Source organism: Pipistrellus kuhlii, unplaced genomic scaffold (genome assembly GCF_014108245.1).
Source record: "Pipistrellus kuhlii isolate mPipKuh1 unplaced genomic scaffold, mPipKuh1.p scaffold_m20_p_3, whole genome shotgun sequence".
NCBI lineage: Eukaryota > Metazoa > Chordata > Mammalia > Chiroptera > Vespertilionidae > Pipistrellus > Pipistrellus kuhlii.
Genome location: NW_023425529.1, coordinates 98,915,038 through 98,934,778, shown reverse-complemented (window position 1 = coordinate 98,934,778; position 19,741 = coordinate 98,915,038). Strand labels below are relative to the sequence as shown.

Sequence of the window (19,741 nt, the reverse complement as noted above, 5' to 3'; positions counted from 1 at the left end):
ATTTTTATTCTTTCCTTTCTTCTGCTGACTTTGGGCTGCTTTTATTTTTCTTTCTGTAGCTCTTTAAAATGTGACATTAGGTAGTTTACCTGAGCTTTCTCTTATTTCTTGAGATAGGCCTGTAATGTTATAAACTTCCCTTTTATTGCTGCTTGTGCTGCATCCCAGAAGTTTGATATGTTATATTGTCATTCTCATTTGCTTTTTTTATGTCATCTCTTATTGTTTCTTTGATGCAGTTATTTTTAAATACTACGTTGTTGAGTATTCATGTATTTGTGGGTTTCTTTACTTCCTTTTTGCAGTTGATTTCTAATTTCAAGGCATTATGGTCAGAATATAATTGGAATAATTTCAGTCCTATTGAATTTGTTGATGCTAGTTTTGTGATCCAACATATAAACTATCTGTGAGAATGGTTTATGTACACTGGAGAAGAATGCATAATCTGATGTTCAATTAATGTGTCAATTATGTCTATTTGGTCTAGTGTTTCATTTAAGGTCAATATTTGTTTATTGATTTTCTGTTTGTTTGAGCTGTCTGGACCTCTCAGTGGAGTATTAAGATCCCAACTATGATTGTGTTTTGATGTTTCTCCCTTTATTTCTGTGAGTAGTTGTTTTATATATTTTAGTGCTCCCTGGTTGGGTGCGTATACATAAGGAATAATGTATAGTTTAACATTATTAAGTGTTTATAGTTGTCTCTTGTTATCTTTAGATCTATTTTGTCAGATATAGGTATAGTCACACCTGCTTTTCTATGGATGTTATTTGCTTGTAGAATCATTTATCATCATTTTAGTTTGAATTTACATTTGTCTTTGCAGCTTAGGTGTATCTCTTGTAGGCAGCATATGGGTGGATTTTTTGTTTTGTTTGTTTTTTATCTACTCTGTTACTTATGCCTATAACCATTTTATCTTTTGTCTTGTGGTAGCTCTGGGTCTCCATTGGTTCTTTTACCTTGTGTTCCTGTCTGTTGTTTTTGTTTGGTGCTATGCCATACTTCTTTCCCCTTTTTTAAAAACTATGAGTCTGGTTAATGTTTTTTTTTTTTTGCTAAAAAGAACCTTTATTATACATCTGTAGTAGCCCCTCATGTTCTCATGCTTTCTTGCCAGATGCCTTGGGAGCAGCGGGTGCTTTCTGGCCTTGGGCTTTCGGACCCTTTTGAGCTTTTGGAGGCGCTGTCTTCTGGCCTGCGGGTTTCTGAGCGGGAACCTTCTGGGCTGGAGCCTTCTTGCCTGCAGCAGACACCTTTTTTGCTGGAACTTTTGCGGCAGCTGCTGCAGCTGCAGCGGCACCTTTAGCAGCAGCAGGTGCTTTTTTGGTTGAAGCTTTCAGGAGAGCTGCCTTTTGAAGCTTCTTAACTTCAAGCTTGATTATTTGATTCCTCATTTTCTTTGCCTTCATTACTTTGTAACAATCAAAATCTGTCATCTTGGCTTTCTTTTCTCTGGCTTCGATCTTCTTGGCCCATCTTGTGGCTGCCCACTTTGTATTGATATCGGCCTTCTCCCAGGCTTGTCGGACATACTTCTGGCGGGCACTGTGTGGGAACTTCAGGATGAAGTCAGTGAGCTGCATGCATTTGAAAGGCAGAGCCTGTCTCCTTACTTGAGTGCAAGGTCCATCAACCAAAGCCCTGTTCTGATCGATGACATCTACGATCGCGACCAGCTTCCCCGCATGAGGCCCAAAGGAGACGTAGGCCACCCGGCCAACCTCCACGAAGCGCCTGAACACCATGTTGGCGGCGCTCGGCGAGAAGGAAAATGGTTAATGTTTTTTTTTGTGTGTGTGTGTTTACTATTAGATTTATCCTATCTGATAAAAGAGTAATATGCAAATTGACCATACCTCCACTACACCCACAAGCCATGCCCACCAGCCAATCAGGAGAAAGTATGCAAATTAACCCAACCAAGATGGCTGTGGCCACGAAGTGAGCAGGAGGCTTGGGTTTCCCCATAAATGGAGGAAGCCACGCTTTCCTTCTGCCCCTGCCTTCCTTGGCCTCTGCTTAAGACTACAAAGTTTCAATTATAGAAGATAAATAAATCTTAACAAAAATGGCTCTGGCCATGGAGCAAGCAGGAGGCTTGGCTCTGCTCAAAGCTACAAAGTTTCAATTATAAAAGATAAATAAATACCATATACCAGGGCCTTTGCTTGGATCGCTGGGGGGTGTGGCCAACCTGAAAACTATCACAGGCCCCTCACCCAGGCTGCCCAATGCCCCAAGGGAACCCCCACCTGATTCAGGACACTCATCATGGCAAACCACCCAGCTCTATCCTATAACTCCAGGTTTCTATCCTATCTAATTCTCCTATCTAATAAGAGAATAATATGCAAATTGACCATCACTGTAACACCCAAGATGGCTGCCCCCATGTGCTCAAAGATTACTGACTCCTTGCCGGGACTGGTTTGGCTCAGTGGATAGAGCGTTGGCCTGCAGACTGAAAGGTCCCTGGTTCGATTCCGGTCAAGGGCATGTACCTTGGTTGCGGGCACATCCCCAGTAGGGGGTGTCCAAGAGGCAGCTGGTCGATGTTTCTCTCTCATCGACGTTTCTAACTCTCTGTCCCTCTCAATTCCTCTCTGTGTAAAATCAATAAAAAAAAAAAAAAAAAAAAAAAAAAAAAAAGATGACTGACTCCATATGGACATAGATGGCCACCACAAGGTGGCCAGGAGGGAAAGGTAGTTGGGAAGGACCAGGTCTGCAAGGGAAGACAGTTGTGGGTGATCAGGTCAGCAGGGGCGGGCAGTTGGGAGGGACCAGGCCTGCAAGGGAAGGCAGTTGGGGTGAACAAGCCTGCAGGGGAGAGCAGTTAGGGGTGACCAGTCCGGCAGGGGAGGGAAGTTGGGGGTGACTGGGCCTGCAGAGAAGGGCAGTTGGGGGGGGGGGGACCAGGCCTGCAGTGAAGAGCAGTTGAGGAACCAGGCCTGCAGGGCAGGGAAGTTAGGGGTGACCAGGCCTGCAGAGGAGGGCAGTTAGGAACAATTGGTCTGGCAGGGGAGCAGTTAGGCATCAACCAGGCTGGCAAGGGAGTGGTTAGGGGGTGATCAGGCTGATAGGCAGAAGCAGTTAGGAGCAATCAAGAAGGCAAGTAAGTGAGCAGTTGGGAGCCAGCAGGCCTGGATTGTGAGAAGGATGTCCAACTGCCTGTTTAGGACTGATCCTACCTGGGCTTAAATGGGCAGTCAGATATCCTTGAGGGGTCCCTAATTTGAGAGGGTTCAGGCTGAGCTGAGGGACACACCGCCCATGCATGAATTTTGTGCACTGGGCCTCTGGTAAAAAAATAAATAAATAAAGTCACATATACACAGGGTTTTTTTGTTTGTTTGTTTGTTTGTTTGTTTTTTGAATGCATCTGATCTTCATCTTTTTTGCCAGTTCAAAACTTTACCTCCTCTCCTTTTATGTCTTATGTCTTTATTGTCCCAAACATTTATGCTGTAAGTTTTTTTGTGATCTTATTTGTAGTGTTGTGACCTTGTGTTATTTGTTTCAGGTAGAATATTACTCTTTTGAGTATTTCCTGCAAGAGTTTTTCTGGTGATAAAATCCCTCAGTTTCTGTATGTCTGGAGACATCTTTGTTTCTCCTTCATATTTCAAGGATAATTTTGCTTGATATATTATTCATGGTTGGTATTGTCTCCTTTCAGATATTAGAATATTTAGTTTCAATTTCTTCTGGCTTCTGGAGTTTCTGCTGCGTTTTCCTCTGTAGGTAACTTCTGTCCTTTTCCTTTGCAGGTAACTACTGTCCTTTTCCTGGTTGCTTTGAGAATTTTTTCTTTGTCATTAATTTTGACAGTATTAATACAAAGTGCCTTGAAAGGGCCTATTTGGATTGAGGTTATTAGGTGTTCTGTTTGTTTCTTGGGTTTGTAGATCTCGTTCTTTCCATAGGTTTGGGAAATTCTCATCCACTACTGGTTTGAATAGGCTCTCCATTTCCTGTTCTATTTCTTCCTCTTCTACACTGTCTATATTTCTAATATTGCTTTTTCTGAGGGAGTCAGATGGTTTTCTTAGAATCCTTTCAGTGTTGTTGTGTATGTTTTTATGCTCAGGTCTCACTCTTCTCTCTGCTTTATTTCTACATTCCTATTGTTACTATCACTAATTATTTCATCCATTTGGTTGGCTCTATTGTCTATGCTAGTAGTTCCCTCTTTTTTAAAAAATATATTTTATTGATTTTGTACAGAGAGGAAGGGAGAGAGATAGAGAGTTAGAAACATCGATGAGAGAGAGTCATCGATCAGCTGCCTCTTGCACACCCCCTATTGGGGATATGCCCACAACCAAGGTACATATCCTTGACCGGAATCGAACATAGGTCCCTTCAGTCCCCAAGCCGATGCTCTATCCATTGAGCCAAACTGGTTTTGGCAGTAGTTCCCTCTTAACCTACTCAATTGCATGATTCATTTCCAGAATTTCTGAGTGTTTTTTTTTTTTAAAGGTTTCAATATTTTTTATAAAGTACTCATTTTGTTCATTGATTTATTTTCTGAGTGCATTGAATTACCTGTTTGTGTTTTCTTGCATTTTGTTGAGTATTTTCAGAATGGCAATGTTGAAATCTCTGTCATTTATATCACATATTTCCATGTGTTCTTTTTCTAGCTTGCTTTCGGGGGATTTTTCATTTTCTTCATGATCATCCTCATTACTGTGGTTATTCATGGTACGTGCTCTTGTCCTTTGCCTAGGCATTTATATCTGTCTATATAAATGCTAATATAACCTTTCTTTGAAGAAATCTTTCTACTAATTTTCAATAGATAGTGATGAATTTCAAGAGTTCTTCTGTAATTCAATACAGTCATGCTGTTTGGGAGTAGGGTTTCTTTTGCCCTCACAGTAATGATGACCCCGGACCTCAATGGAGTCCCACTCCAAGCATCCAACCTGGGGATCAGTCCCAGAGGAAAACAATGGTTCTATTTTTTTTTTTAAGATTTTTTAAATTTAATAAATCTTTATTGTTCAAATTATTACAATTGTTCCTCTTTTTCCCCCCATATCTCCCCTTTACCAGATTCCTACTCCACCCTTTGCCCTTACCTCCCCCCCACTGTCCTCATCCATAGGTGTACACTTTTTGTCCAGTCTCTTCCCACACCCTCCTCTCCCCTTTTCCACCTGAGAATTGTCAGTCCACTCTCTTTTGTATTCCCCTGATTCTATTATATTCACCAGTTTATTCTGTTCATCAGATTTTTTATTCCCTTGATTTTTAAATTCACTTGTTGATAGATACGTATTTGTTGTTCATAATTTTTATCTTTATCTTCTTATTCTTCCTCTTCTTCTTAAAGAATACCTTTCAGCATTTCATATAATTCTGTTTGGCAGTAATGAACTCCTTTTGCTTTTTCTTATCTGTGAAGCTCTTTATCTGACCTTCAATTCTGAATGATAGCTTTGCTGGGTAGAGTAATCTTGGTTGTAGGTTCTTGCTATTCATCACTTTGAATATATCTTGCTACTGCAATCTGGCCTGCATAGTTTCTGTTGAAAAATCAGATGACAATCATATGGGTGCTTCCTTGTAGATAACTAACTGTTTTTCTCTTGCTGCTTTTAAGATTCTCTCTTTGTCTTTTGCTGTTGATGTTTCTTGGCGTGGTCCTCTTTGGATTCCTTTTGTTTGGGGTTCTATGCATCCTGGACTTGTAAGTCTATTACTTTCACCAGATGGGGGAAATTTTCAGTAACTATTTCTTCAAATAGGTTTTCAGTATCTTGCTCTCTCTCTTCTTCTGGGACCCTTATAATTCTGATGTTGGTATGCTTGAAGTTGCCCTTGAGACTTTTTACATTGTCTTCAACATTTTGGATTCTTTTTTCTTCTTGCTTTTCTGGTTGAGTGTTTTTTGCTTCTTTGTATTTCAAACCTTTGACTTGGTTCTTACAACCCTCTAGTCTGCTTTTATGTCTCTGTATAATATTTTTATCAGTCAGTGTATGCTTAATTTCTAGTTGATTCTTTTGAGGGTCTCATCTGCCTGCCCTTTTCATGCATGGGTCTCCGCAACTCTGTCCTCCACAGCTCCTTTGAGTCTCGGTGTCCTTTTCTCTTTCCTTCTAGTTGTAGAGTTTCCACTCAGCCAGCTTTCCAGTGGTTCTGGATGATGTATGCTCTGTCTTCCAGTTGCAGTTTTGAAATTGTTGTGCAAGGCTGCAGTATAGGTATTTACCTATGCCACCATCTTGGTTTCTCCCTACAACAATGGTTCTATTGCAATACATCCTGGTTTACAGATAACATGCTCCTTGACCTGACTCCAAGGGCAATTGGAAGTGACTTTTAGGAGTCCATGTAGCTGCATGGCTCTGTGGTTATGATTCTTTGTCTGAAATATCACTGCCTTCTCTGACAGTTGAAAGCCCACATGGCAGAACCTCATGCGCTCTCAGGCTTCTGTTGGCTCAGTCTCTGTTTTCTTTGCTCACCCTGCTGGATTGCCCCACATAGTGCTCTGTTCCTCCTGGCTGAAGGAAATACCTGCTACCTCCAGCTTTCTCTGCTGTCCAGGCCAAGCCACAAACTTCAGGTTGCAGGGTTGTGTCTGAGAACCATTTGCTTTTTCCTTTCTTCCTGTATCCCTGTTTGTTCCCTGTTGCCTACCTTAGTTGTTTAAATGCATGGATCTTTCACACATGTCTCTGTATTGAGCAGGGATTTTTAAAATATATATATTTTTACTAGAGGCCCAGGATAGGAAATTTGTGGATGAAGGAGAAGGTATCCTTTAGCCTTTCCTGTACCTTTTCCAATTCGGGACTACTAGAGAGAGATCAGACTTCCGGTTTAGGCCTGATTTGGGAAGGGCTAAGCAGGGATGCTTTATTGAATTATAGTTAGGGTTAAGTTGTAATTTCAGGGAGAGAGATCAAGGAGACCTCTCACACAACCATTCCTCCATCCAAGCTCTTTTTATGAGGCAAATATTATACTAATTCAAAAAACAAATAAAGACACTACAAAGAAAGAGAATTATAGGACAATATCCCCAAAGAACAAAGATGCTAAAGTCCTCAATTAAATATTAGCAAATGAGATCTAACAATATGTTAAAAAGTTCATATGCTATGAACAAGTGGTATTTATGTGAGGGATACAACATTTGCATAATATTTACAAATCAATAAATGTGAAATATCACATAAACAAATCAAAAGACAAAAATCACATATTCATATCAATAGGTGCAAAAAGCATTTGACAAAATTCAACACCCCTTTTTGATAAAAATTCTCAGCAAAGTTGGAATAGAAGGAGCATATCTCCACATAATAAAAACCATATATGACAAATCTTCAGGCAACATTATAGTCAATGTAGAAAAAATAAAACCATTTCCTGTAAGAAGTGGAATAACACAGGACTGTCCACTTGCACCATTTTTATTTAACATTGTACTGGAAGTCTTAGCCATACTGATCAATAAACAAAATATTCAAGGCATTCAAATTGGAAAGGAGAAAGAAAAACTGTCATTAATCATAGATTACATGATGTTGTATATAGAAAACCCTAAACTCTCCATCAAAACACTGCTAGATTTAATCAATGAATTTGAGAATGTAGCAGGATACAAAATTAATACCAGAAAGCCATGACATTTCTATACCAAAATAATAAACTCTGTGAAAGAGAAAATAATAAAAAAAAATATTCCATTTACCATTGCAACACAAAATTAAGATACTTTGGAATAAATTTAATCAAGGAGGTAAAACTCTTGTATTAAAAAATGTATAGAATGTTGAAAAAAAGAGATAGAGGAATATATGAATAAGCAGAAGTATATATGGTACTCATGGATTGGCAGAATTAACACCATTAAAATGTCCATACTACCCAAAGCATTCTAAATATTCAATGCAATCTCTGTTAAAATATCAATGGCATATTTTACATGTCTAGAAAAAAATACTCCAAAATTTACGTGGAACAAAACAAAACAAAAAACAAACAAACAAATAAATCAATAGCCACAGTAATCTTGAAAAAAAAAAAAAGAACAAAGTTAGACGGATCACAAGACCTGATATCAAGTTATACCACAAAGCCACAGTAATCAAAACAGCTTGGTATTTGCACAAGAAGAGACATATTGATCAATGGAACAGAATAGAGAACCATGAAATCAACATAAGCCAATACGCTCAATTAATTTTTTACAAAGGTAGAGCATAAAATGGAATAAAGACAGTCTCTTCAATAAATGGTGTTGGGACAATTGAACAGATAACATGCAAAAAAGTGAAACTAGATCACTTACACCATACACAAGAATAAAATCAAAATGGATAAAAATACTTAAATGTAAATTGTGAAACTATTAAAATCCTAGAAGAAAACGGACAGTAAAATATCAGACATCTGGAGGATCCAAGATGGCTGCACAGGTAAACATCTATCCGCAGCCGCACACAACAATTTCAATAAAATATAACTAAAATACATAATGGACATTACCCAGAACTACAGGAAAGTCTACTGACTGGAAATTCTACAATAAGAAGGAAAAAGAAAACCAGAAGGAAAAGCAGAGGAGCTGTAAAAGCCTAAGGTATGGAAACATGTTGCGCGTGGAGAGGACGGAGCCAGAGAGGAGGGGGAGGCTGAGTGCCTGGCTGGCGTTCCCTAGCGGGAAGGAGATAAAAGCTCCGGACTGTGCTGAACTCCAGATCTGACAGCACTGAAACCCAGTTCTAGGCCAGACCCTGGGGACCCAGGCTCATACAGAGGGAGCCTGGGCTGTAAGGCGGAATCTCAGGGGAGCGACAAAAGGCAGTCCCAGAGGTGCTCACATTGTGCGCAGAGAACAGACAGTTAACTGTGCTGCTGATTGTCCTGGCGGGAAGGAGACAAAAGCTCCAGACTGCACTGAATGCCACCTTCAACTTCACTTCCAACTGAACTAAACCCCAGTTCCGGGCTCATTGGGGGAGAGCCTAGACTGTTTGGTAGCCGGCGATACTCAAGGGCACCTTTCTCTCAGAGGTGCTTGTAGTGAGTACCGAAGGACTCTGAGGAATACTAAGACTCAGGAACCTCATAGGGCATGGCTGACAGAGGCCAAGTTTGTAGGCTCCAACCTGAAACTCTGCCCCATCCAAGCTGAACACAGAGACTTTTAAGGCTACCAACTCAGGGAAGTTGCAAAAATTCTGAGACAAGGAAACAGATCACAAACGAAAGAAATAAAGGACAAAAAGTGACTGGATGTAGAGTTCAAAACCACACTTATAATGTTTTTCAAGAATTTCCTAGAAAAGGCCAATAAGACTTATGAGGATATGAAAAGGGATCAACTAGAAATAATAAGGGATCAACAAGAAATAATAAGGGATCAACAAGAAATAAAGAATACATTGTCTGAAATAAAAAATATTACACAGAGTCCTAAAAACAGAATGGAAGATCACAAGAATCAAGTCAAAGATTTGGAAAAGAAAGAGCCAGAAGACACTCCTCCGCAGAAAAAAGAAGGCAAGAGAATCCAGAAAGTTGAAGATAATGTAAGAAACCTCTGGGACAACTTCAAGTGAACAAATATCAGAATTATGGGGGTCCCCGAAGATGAGAGAGAGCAAGATATCAAAAACATACTGAAAGAAATAGTGACAGAAAACTTCCCCCTCCTGGTGAAAGAATTAGACTTACAAGTCCAGGAAGCACACAGAACCCCAAACAAAAGGAATCCAAAGAAGACCACACCAAGACAAATCATAATTAAAATTCCAAGAGCAAAAGACAAAGAGAGAATATTAAAAGCAGCAAGAGCAAAGCAGGTAGTTACATATAAAGGAACACCCATACGATTGTCAACTGATTTCTCAACAGAAACCATGCAGGCCAGACAGGGATGGCAAGAAATATTCAAGGTGATGAATAGCAAGAACCTACAGCCAAAGATAATCTATCCAGCAAAGCTATCACTCAGAATTGAAGGCCAGAAAAAGAGCTTCACTAATAAAAAAAAGCTAACGGAGTTCATCACCACCAAACCAGAATTATATGAATTGCTGAAGGGGGTTCTTTCGGAAGAGAAAGTAAATAAAGATAAAAAACTATGAACAACAAATACGTAACTATCAACAAGTGAATCTAAAAACCAAGGGAATTAAAAAAAAAATCTGATGAGCAATATTAACTGTTGAATATAATAGAATCAGAGGTATGGAAGGGGAGTGAACTGACGATTCTCGGGGAAAAGGGGAGAGGGGGATGTGGGAAGAGACTGAACATAAACTGTGAACCTATGGATGAGGACGATGGGAGGTGGGGAAGGGCAGAGGGTGGGGTGGGAACCTGCTGGAGGGGAGCAATGGAGGGGGGAAAAATGAGGAACATTTGTAATAATATGAACAATAAAGATTAAAAAAAATATCAGACATCTCACACAGCAAAATTTTCACAGTTAAATATCCCAGGGAAAGGGAAACCAAGAAAAAAATAAACAAATGGGATTACATCAAACAGTCTCTTCAATAAAAACCTTCTGCATAGGAAAATAAACCACATCAAAATGAAAAGGGAATGTACTGTATAGAACACATTTGCCAATTATACATCTGATAAGGGGTTGATTTCCAAAACATATAGTAAACTCATTCAACTCAAGAAAACAAAGAAAAACATTTAATTAAAAAATGGGTAAAACACCTTAATAGATACTTCTCCAAAGAGGATTCACAAATGGCCAAGAGACATTAAAAAAAAAAGGCTCAACATCACTAATCATCAGAGAGATACAAATTAAAATGACCTTATACCTGCCAAAATAGCTACCATCAATAAATCAATAAAAAGTTCTGGCAAGGATGTAGATAAAAAGGAACCCTAGAATACTGTTGGTAGGAATGCACACTCCTTTAGTAACTATAGAAAACTGTGGAGATTCCTAAAAAAATAATAATAATAATAACTGCCTTCTGACTCAGTGATCCAACTTTTAGTAATATATACCAAGAAGCCTGAAACACCAATCAGAAAGAATATATGCACTCCTATGTTCATAGCAAGGTTATTTACAATAACTAAGATCTGATTACAGCTCAAGTGCTCATCAGTAGATGAGTGGATAAAAAAGAAGCGGTACATTTATGTAATGGAGATCTATGCAGCTGTAAAAAAGAAGCATCTCTAATACTTTGAGAGAACATGGAGGGACCTGGAGAGTATTATACTAAAAGAAAGGAGCCAGTTTGAGAAAGAAAATATCAAATGATCTCACTCATATGTAGAATCTAATGAACAAAATAATCTGACAAACAAAATATATCCAGAGAAATGGAAGCATGCAACAGTCTTATGATTCTCAGAGGGAAGTGTTGGGGAGTGGGGACAGGAAGAGATTTGATAGATCCTCCCTTTCTCAGTTGATGGACAGACATAAACCCACCTGCGGCCAGACATTCCTGAGCTCTGAACCACCAATCAGCACCTGCCAAATACCTTAAGCCCCCATTCCAGAGTCCCTAGGTCCCTAATCAATCAGCGTGTGCTGAGTGCCCTAAGCCCTGCCCCCTATCCTTAAAGGTGCTTGTAAGCCCCTCGCTCGCTCTCTTCCGCTCCTCTCCGTGGAAGCAGCTGGCAGGGGTACCCTTCCCTCCAATAAAGCCTGTGTCCTGCCAGCCCGGTCTCCGGTCTACCTTCTCTATTTAATCTATCAAGATTAACCAAAGAATGGTTATGCATATATGCATAGTCACAGACAATAGTGCAGTTAAGGCATAGGGAGGGGGAGGGAGTGAAGAGGAGTAGGTCAATGAGGAAATAAGGAGTATCAGTAAGACTTTTAACAATAAAGATAAATTTAAAATATAAAAGATAACCTGTTAATTTACTAGAAAATTTGACAAGAGAACCTCCCTTGTGTATTGATCTGTAGACTGACCAGCAGACCCTGAGGAATACATGAATGATTACTCTGACATACAATTGCTGTGAAAGGGAGGGCTAAGGAACTGCCTAGCTATAGGAACCAGACAGCCTCATTTGCCTGTCTCTTCAGGGTTTTATTGTTACAGCAGTTTGGGATAAAGTTTATCTTTTAGATACAATCAGGATAAGTAATCTTGGGAGGACATATGTGTCTGCAGTGTCCTTTAAGCAATGACATATAAAGATTAAACATAAAGATACAGGTAAACACCCAAGGGTCTGCACATACACAGACTTGTTTGGAAAGTCAAGGAACAATTAGGGGTAGCTGAGCTTCAGCCAACTCACCTAGGTCGGAATTTCCTTCTTACAAACTTTACAACCAAATCCTGTGCTTACCTACATTTTCCCCTTTTTCTTTTGCTGGGTATAGATGACAGAGGGCTGTGGTGGACTTGTGGCCTGCGAATGTTGGGTTCACTGCTTGAGTTCCTATTTTACAGATTATAAGAAAAACAAAAGAATTACAATGATAGCAATAGTCTGATTAGGCGCCAGTTGATTCTAGGAAACCACTTGGTGGGGTCTATCCAGTTTAAATGTTTTTGGCACATGTGTCAAACACAAGGCCCGCGGGCCAAATCTGTCCCGCCAGGCCTTGCAATGTGGCCCGCACCGTGCTGTCATCACTGCACTCCGCTGCGTTTCCATCACAATGACAGTTTATGACTGTTCAGTAAACCATTCGGCCCGCGATTTAAGCTGGATTTTAGATTTTGGCCCCTTCTCTGATTGAGTTCGACACTCCTATGTAGAGCATTTACTTCTTCAGTAAGATTGTCATGAAGTACGCCCCACAAGTGCTTCTTAACATCAGTCCATTGATGGTGACTACTGTTCCAACACATATGTGTGATAAATCCTTCCTTGCTCCAACTGATGGACAGATGTAAACTCCACCTGCAGCCAGACATTCCTGAGCACTGAACCACCAATCAGCACCTGCCAAATACCCTAAGCCCCCAATTCCTAAGTCCCTAAGTCCCTAATCATAGGCCTTACATGAAACAACCAATCAGCATGTGCTGAGTGCCCTAAGCCCTGTCCCTTCTCTTTCCTCCCCTTAAAGGTGCTTGTACCCCGGCCCTTGCTCTCTTCCTCTCTCTGAAAGCAGCTGGCAGTACTCTTCTCTTCAATAAAGCCTATGTCCTGGCATCCCAATCTCCAGCCCACTCTATTTCATCTTTCAATGTGGTCATGTTCCCAATCACAATTAAACTTTGTTTGCATGCTATGGCATTCTGTCTTTCTTCCAAATATCTCATGGCTGCTTCTTCAGCCAGTAACCTAGCCAAAATTTTTTTTTTTAATCTATGTGCTATTGCATGGTAAATTCCTTAGTTACATTTTTGGCCATACTGTCTATAAATATGGCAGTCTGCACAAACTCAGAAAGGTTTGCCATGGCTACGCTGGCAGTAGTAAGAATAGTAATAGCTGAGATTATGGTTATAATGAGCATCCTCCCAAAATCTTTTAGATCACAATTTACTCAATGCTCTTTTTCACATTTCAGTGGCTGATTATCCTTGCTACTGCCTCATAAGGTTAACAGGTATTAAGACATCAGCCTATGAGAGAATGGTATAATCAAGGATCTGGGCAGGAGAGTCTGCCAGACCTCTGAGCCCAGAGGGTCAGAGGGAAACCGCAAAGCACAGAGCCATGTCTCTTGGGACAGGCACAGTATATGACTGTGGAAAGAAGGTCTGCAGGACTGGTGGTGGCAGGGGATTCTAGATTTGGGCCCACAGTCACAAAAGACAGCCCACAGGAGGCAGCCTAAAGGGTTGACCAGACTTCACAGTGCTGGTAGGAGAGGATCTCGCAGAGGGACAGTATTTCCCCTCTCTGTGGCCTGTGCTTTTCTTCACTGAACCTAGTTCATAGGACCTTTTGGATATAGAAACATACCTGTGGCTGAGGTGCAGGAGAAGGTGTGGACTTGTGGAGTCTGGAGAGGCTGGGGAGAGGAAGGGGTCCAGGAGAAGTGACAGTGAGTCTGATGCTGAGTCATACCTGAGCCTGGGACCTGGGCAGCCATTTTCTCCTGAAGAGATAGCCCCTCCCTCTAGTCTCCAGGCAACCAATACACCCACACCCAGATCCCACCCTAAATGGTAGAAAGGATTAAAAAAAATATGAATATCCCTGAGAGTCCACAGTAGTGGCCAAAAGAGAGGTCTTCAGTCCCAGCAACTTGAAACTGAGAAACTACAAACAGTACAGAATATTGGGATCTTAAGCCAGCAAAGGAATGACACTGCACTTTTTCATTTTTAAATGAAATCTTTAAATCAGTTTTTAAATAAAATTATTATTATTATTATTATTGTTATTATATTGTTACTTTCTTCTTGTTCTCTTTCTTTTTATCCACTCATCCCCTTTTTACTTCCTCTATACTGAATTGAGGTCCTCCCCATCCAATTCTTAATCTTATTTTCTGTATTTAAGCTCAGCCTTTACAGATTCTGCCCCCACCTTCTTTGCTGGGTGTTTGGTGTTTGTATTTTGTTGGTTCTGAGGTATTTTCTCCTTTTTCTTCCTTTTCCTTTTCTCTCTTATTTTTTTCCCCCCTCTCTTCGATATCCTTTGTGCTCTCTTTTGTCTCTCCTAATTTTCTTTTCTCAGGTGGTCACTTATATTGGGGTTATGGGTGTTGTGAGTACATTCATGCTTTATTCCTTAGTGTTTTGTTTTATCAAGATGAATTTTATCCTGTATGGCCAATGTGGTAGAGAGCGAGCCTCATAGCCAGACACCTGGAGAGGAAACTACATCCACGAATGGATCAATAACACCCCAGGACCAACTAAAAAGGCAGGAAGAAGGTGGCAGTGAGGGAGAGAGTGTGAGTGAGGGAGGGAGCAAAAGAGAGGAGTTTGTGGTTTGTTGTGTGTGTATGTGTGAGAGAGAGAGAGAGAGACAGAGAGAGAGAGAGAGAGAGAGAGAGAGAGAGAGAGAGAGAGAGAGAGAGAGAGAGAGAGAGAGAGAGAGAGAGAGAGAGGATTGAGAGAGAGGATTGAGAGAGATCCCACAGGACCTTTGGGGGCAGGCTAACTGGGCGCGCCGTACCTGGAGGTCGGCTCGCATTTTTGAAGGGGAGAGCTGCTGTAACTGGGAGCCCAGCCTCATCCAGGGTGCCCTCAGATAACGTTTGGGACTCTACAGCCACCCCTGCCAGGGACCTGCTACTGTGGTTGTAGTCCCATGGCCACTGAGTCTCCAGCCACCCCAGCAACAGGCTCCTGTGAGTTCTGAAGTGAGCTCCCCTCTGTCTGGCCCAATGCTTTAGCCCAGGGCACTGTGATAACATGAGCAGCAGAGATGTCAGCAGCCATTCCTATTCAAGGAGCAGCAGCCATGCAAGCATCCTGCCCCAGGCCTAAGAGCAGCAGCCTCATAGGACCTATCCTGTCCAAGGAACAGCAGCTGTGTGAGTGGGCTGCTCCCCTATTTGAGGAGCAGCAGCCACATGCAGACTGCAACCTGCACCTGTCCAAGGAGCAGCAACTGCATGAGCAACCTGCCCCCATTCGAGGAGCAGCAGCTATTCAAGCAGCTCACCCCTGTCTGAGGAGCAGCAGCCACATGAGCAGACCTCCCACATCCGAGGAGCAGCAGCCCTGCACAAACCACACTAGTCCAAGGAGCAGCAGCAACACGCAGCCTGCACCCACTGATGAGTGGCAGCAGGGTGAGAAGCCCATCCCTGTCCAAGGAGCAACAGCTGCACATGCAGCTCACTCTGTCCAAGGAGCAGTAGCTGCACAAGCAGCCTGCCCCCATATGAGGAGGAGCAGCTTTGCAAGCAACCTGCACCTGTCCAAGAAGCAGCAGCCTCAAGAGCAGCCCATGCCATCTGAGGAATAGCAGCAGCACAAGGCCACCCCCCATTCAAGGAGCAGCAGCCATGTGAGCAATCTGCCCCCATCCAAAGATCAGCAGCAGTGTACAGCTTACTCCCATCCAAGGAGCATGATCAGCTGCATGAAAAGCCTCCCTCCACTAGCCACAGGAGCCACCACTGCTGTGAACAGCACCTACCATAGGAGCCACTACCAATGGAGTAGCAGCTGCTTCTGTGACTGCCCAAGGAGCAACTGCAAGCTGAGGATCAGTGGCATCTGTGTGACTTGACATCTAAATCCATTGGTGAGATGAAAAATGGGTAGACAAAGAAACCCCAAAGGAAGGAAAAGGAGGAATTGCCTGAAGAGCAGCTAAGTGAAACAGAGGCATGCAATATGTTAGAAAAATAATTCAGAATAAAGGTCATACGTTTCATACACTGTATGGATGAAAAAAATCAACAACCTATGCAAGAATCAAGAAGAAATGAAGAATGATATAGTTGCAAAACACCATGGAAAGGTTCAACAGTAGACTAGGAGAGGTGGAAGACTAAATTAGTGAATTATTATAGAAGACAGGGAAACAAAACACACCCAAACTGAACTGCAAATTGGAGAAAAAAATTAAAAGACAGGAAGAGAGCCTAAGGGAGCTATGGGACAACATGAAATGAAGCAACATATGACTAATAGGGGTCCCGGAAAACAAGAAGAGGAACAAGAGTTAGAAACCCTATTTGAAGAAATAATGTCAGGAAACTTCCCTGATGTGGGGAAGAAAAAAGTCACACAAGCACAGAGAGTCCGAAAAAAGATGAATCCAAAAAGACCCACACCAAGATGCATCATAATTATGATGGCAAATGTTCAGGACAAAGAGGGAATTTTAAAGGCTGCAAGAGAGAGTGAGAGAAAGTTACATACAAGGGATCTCCCATTAGATTATCAAATGATTTCTCAACAGAAACACATCAGGCCAGGAAAGAATGGGAGGAAATTTACAAAGTGATTCAAAGCAAGGGACTGAATCCAAGAATACTTTATCCAACAAGGCTATCATTGAAAATTGAAGGGAAAATAAGGATCTTCACAGAAAAAAAAAGGCTAAGGAGGTGTATCACTACCAAGCCAGCAATGCAGTAAATGATAAATGGACTGGTGTAAAAAGAAGAAATAAAAAGGTAAGAAGAACACAGGCACAAAAAATAAAAATGGCTACAAACAAGTACCTTTCAAAAAAAACTTGAAATGTAAATGGACTAAATGCTCCAATCAAAAGTCATCGAGTGGCTGAATAGATAAAAAACAAAAAACAAACAAAAACAAACAAACAAACAAACAAACAAAAAACTTGACTGATATATGTGCTGTTTACAAGAGAGCCACCTCAGCACAAGGAACTCACACAGACTGAAAGTGAATGGATGGAAAAATATATTTCAGGCAAATGGAAATGAAAAAAAAAAGATGGGGTAGTAATACTCATATTTGATAAAATAGACCTCAAAGTGAAGGTCATAATAAGAGATAAGGGAAGCCACTTATAATACTAAAGGGATTGATACAACAAGAGGATATAACCCTGATAAACATGTATGTACCCATTGCAGGAGCACCCAAATACATTTTTTAAAATTCCTGGAAGATATCAAGGGAGAAATTGACAATGATACAGTCATAATAGGGGACTTTAATACACCACTGACATCACTGGATAAATCCTCTAGACAAGAAATCAGTTAAGAAATAGAAATCCTACGAAACACACTAGATCAGATCGACTTAATCGACATCTTCAGAACATTTCATCCCAAAACCACAAAATATACGTTATTCTCAAGTTCACATAGGACATTTTCAAAAATAAACAACATATTGGGTCACAATCAAAGTCTCCCTAAGTTCAAGAAGATTGAAACCATATCAAGCATCTTCTCAGACCACAATGGCATAATATGAGAAATATACTACAATAAAAACAATCCAAAAAATTCTAACACTTGGAAGCTGAATAGCATGCTGTGAAGGAACACAGGCACAAAAAAATTAAAATGGCTACAAACAAGTAGAAATAAAAAACAAAGATATCAAAGCAGAAATTAAAAAAAAACACCTGAAAATTAATGACAATGAAAATACAAAAATACAAAATCTATGTGGTACAATGAAGACAATTCTGAGAGGGATGTTTTTAGCTCTTCAGGCCTACCTCAAAAACAAAAAAACAAAAACAAACAAACAAACAAAAACAAGAAACAAATGATAATAAATTATCTAACTCTACAACTTTAAGAATTAGAAAAAATGCCAAAACCGGTTTGGCTCAGTGGATAGAGTGTTGGTCTGTGGACTGGAAGGTCCCAGGTTCGATTCTGGTCAAGGGCATGTACATTGGTTGCAGGCACATCCCCTGTAGGGGGCGTGCAGGAGGCAGCTGATCGATGTTTCTCTCTCATCAATTTTTCTAGCTCTCTATCCCTCTCCCTTCCTCAATAAAATAAAATAAAATAAAGAATTAGAAAAAGAGCAACAAAAAAGCCCAGAGTGTGCAGAAGGAAGGAGATTATAAAGATAAGAGCAGAAATAAATGACATAGATACCATAAAAATAATACAAAAAAATCAATGAAATCAAGAGCTGGCTCTTTGAAGGGATAAACAAGATTGATGAACCTCTAGCCAGGCTCACCAAGAAGCAAAGAGATGACCCAAAAAAACAGAATCAGAAATTAAAGATGTTAAATAACAACAGACCCCAGAGAAATACAAAGTATTGTTTAAAAACACTATGAACAGCTCTATTCCAACAAACTAGACGACCTGTAGGAAATAAACATATTCCTAGAAAAATACAACCTTTCAAAGCTCAATCAGGAAGAATCTAAAAATCTCAATAGGCCTATAACTATGGAAGAAATTGAAGCAGTCATCAAAAAGCCCCCAGCAGAGAGAGAAACCAAGATGGCTACATAGGTAAACACCTGAACTTGCTGCCTCACACCACTATTTCAAACTACTACTAAAGGACAAATCGAGTATCATCCAGAACCATGGGAAGGCTGGCTAAGTAGAAATTGTACAACTATAAGGAAAGAGAAAAGCACACTGAGACTCTGAGGAGGAGCAGAGGTGTAGAAGTGAAGTGCAGAGATATGGAGGCACATGCAGAAAGGACTAGCAGCTGAGTACGCTATTGACTTTTTCAATTGGGAGGGAGACACAAGCTCCTGACTGCTCTGAATTCCAGTTCTGAGCAGGACTCTGGGGACCAAGACTCATACAGGGAGAACCTGAACTGTCTGGCAATGGGCAGAACTCAAGGGCGGCTATCCCTCAGATGTGCTTGTAGCTATCATTGTTCCTACATGGTGCCATGGGACACACAGACATGGAACATCTTCCAGGTAGGGCTGACAGTCAGCCCTTGCTGTTTGCTTCCTGAGACCCTGCCCCACCCATTTTGTGCACAGAGGCTTTTGCATATGAAAGGCCTGGCAATCTGAAAACCTATGTACTTCAGATGGGTCAAAGAGCCAAGAGCCTCCAAAAGAAGACCCAAAGCTCAGCAGCAGCTTGCATTGCTTCACAGCTGGGCCTCATCTGGGGCTTCCAAACTCCAAACAAATAGAAGGAATCTGCACATCTCTCTGTATTTCCTGGGTGGCCTCTCTTTTTGGAGATCCAAGAAGCAATATACCCAGTGGTCAGAGAGAGACCATCCAGACTACAATCCTTCAGATTCATAACAGATACACTCAAGGGGAAGACTCAGTGAGTGCCAAAACCCCACTGAAGCAAGTCTTGCCCAAAAGGGTGTCTCCAGCACAGAAGTTCTCCCATCATAGACACAACTGATCCTCACAGCCAATTGGCTTGAAGGTCAGTTCC

At 41.0% G+C, this 19,741-nt stretch overlaps 1 protein-coding gene across 1 annotated transcript; it reads right to left on the bottom strand.

Moving 5' to 3' along the window:
* Window positions 1-1,090: 1,090 nt before the first annotated feature.
* LOC118728724 (60S ribosomal protein L14) lies at window positions 1,091-1,783 on the bottom strand. The gene has a single exon (XM_036455559.2). The coding sequence runs from the start codon at window positions 1,752-1,754 to the stop codon at window positions 1,110-1,112; it is 645 nt and encodes a 214-aa protein (XP_036311452.1). The 5' UTR covers window positions 1,755-1,783; the 3' UTR covers window positions 1,091-1,109.
* Window positions 1,784-19,741: the final 17,958 nt, after the last annotated feature.

What these genes read in the sequence shown, in the direction of transcription:
- LOC118728724 (XM_036455559.2), bottom strand. Translation starts at nt 1,754, where the DNA reads ATGGTGTTCAGGCGCTTCGTGGAGGTTGGCCGGGTGGCCTACGTCTCC.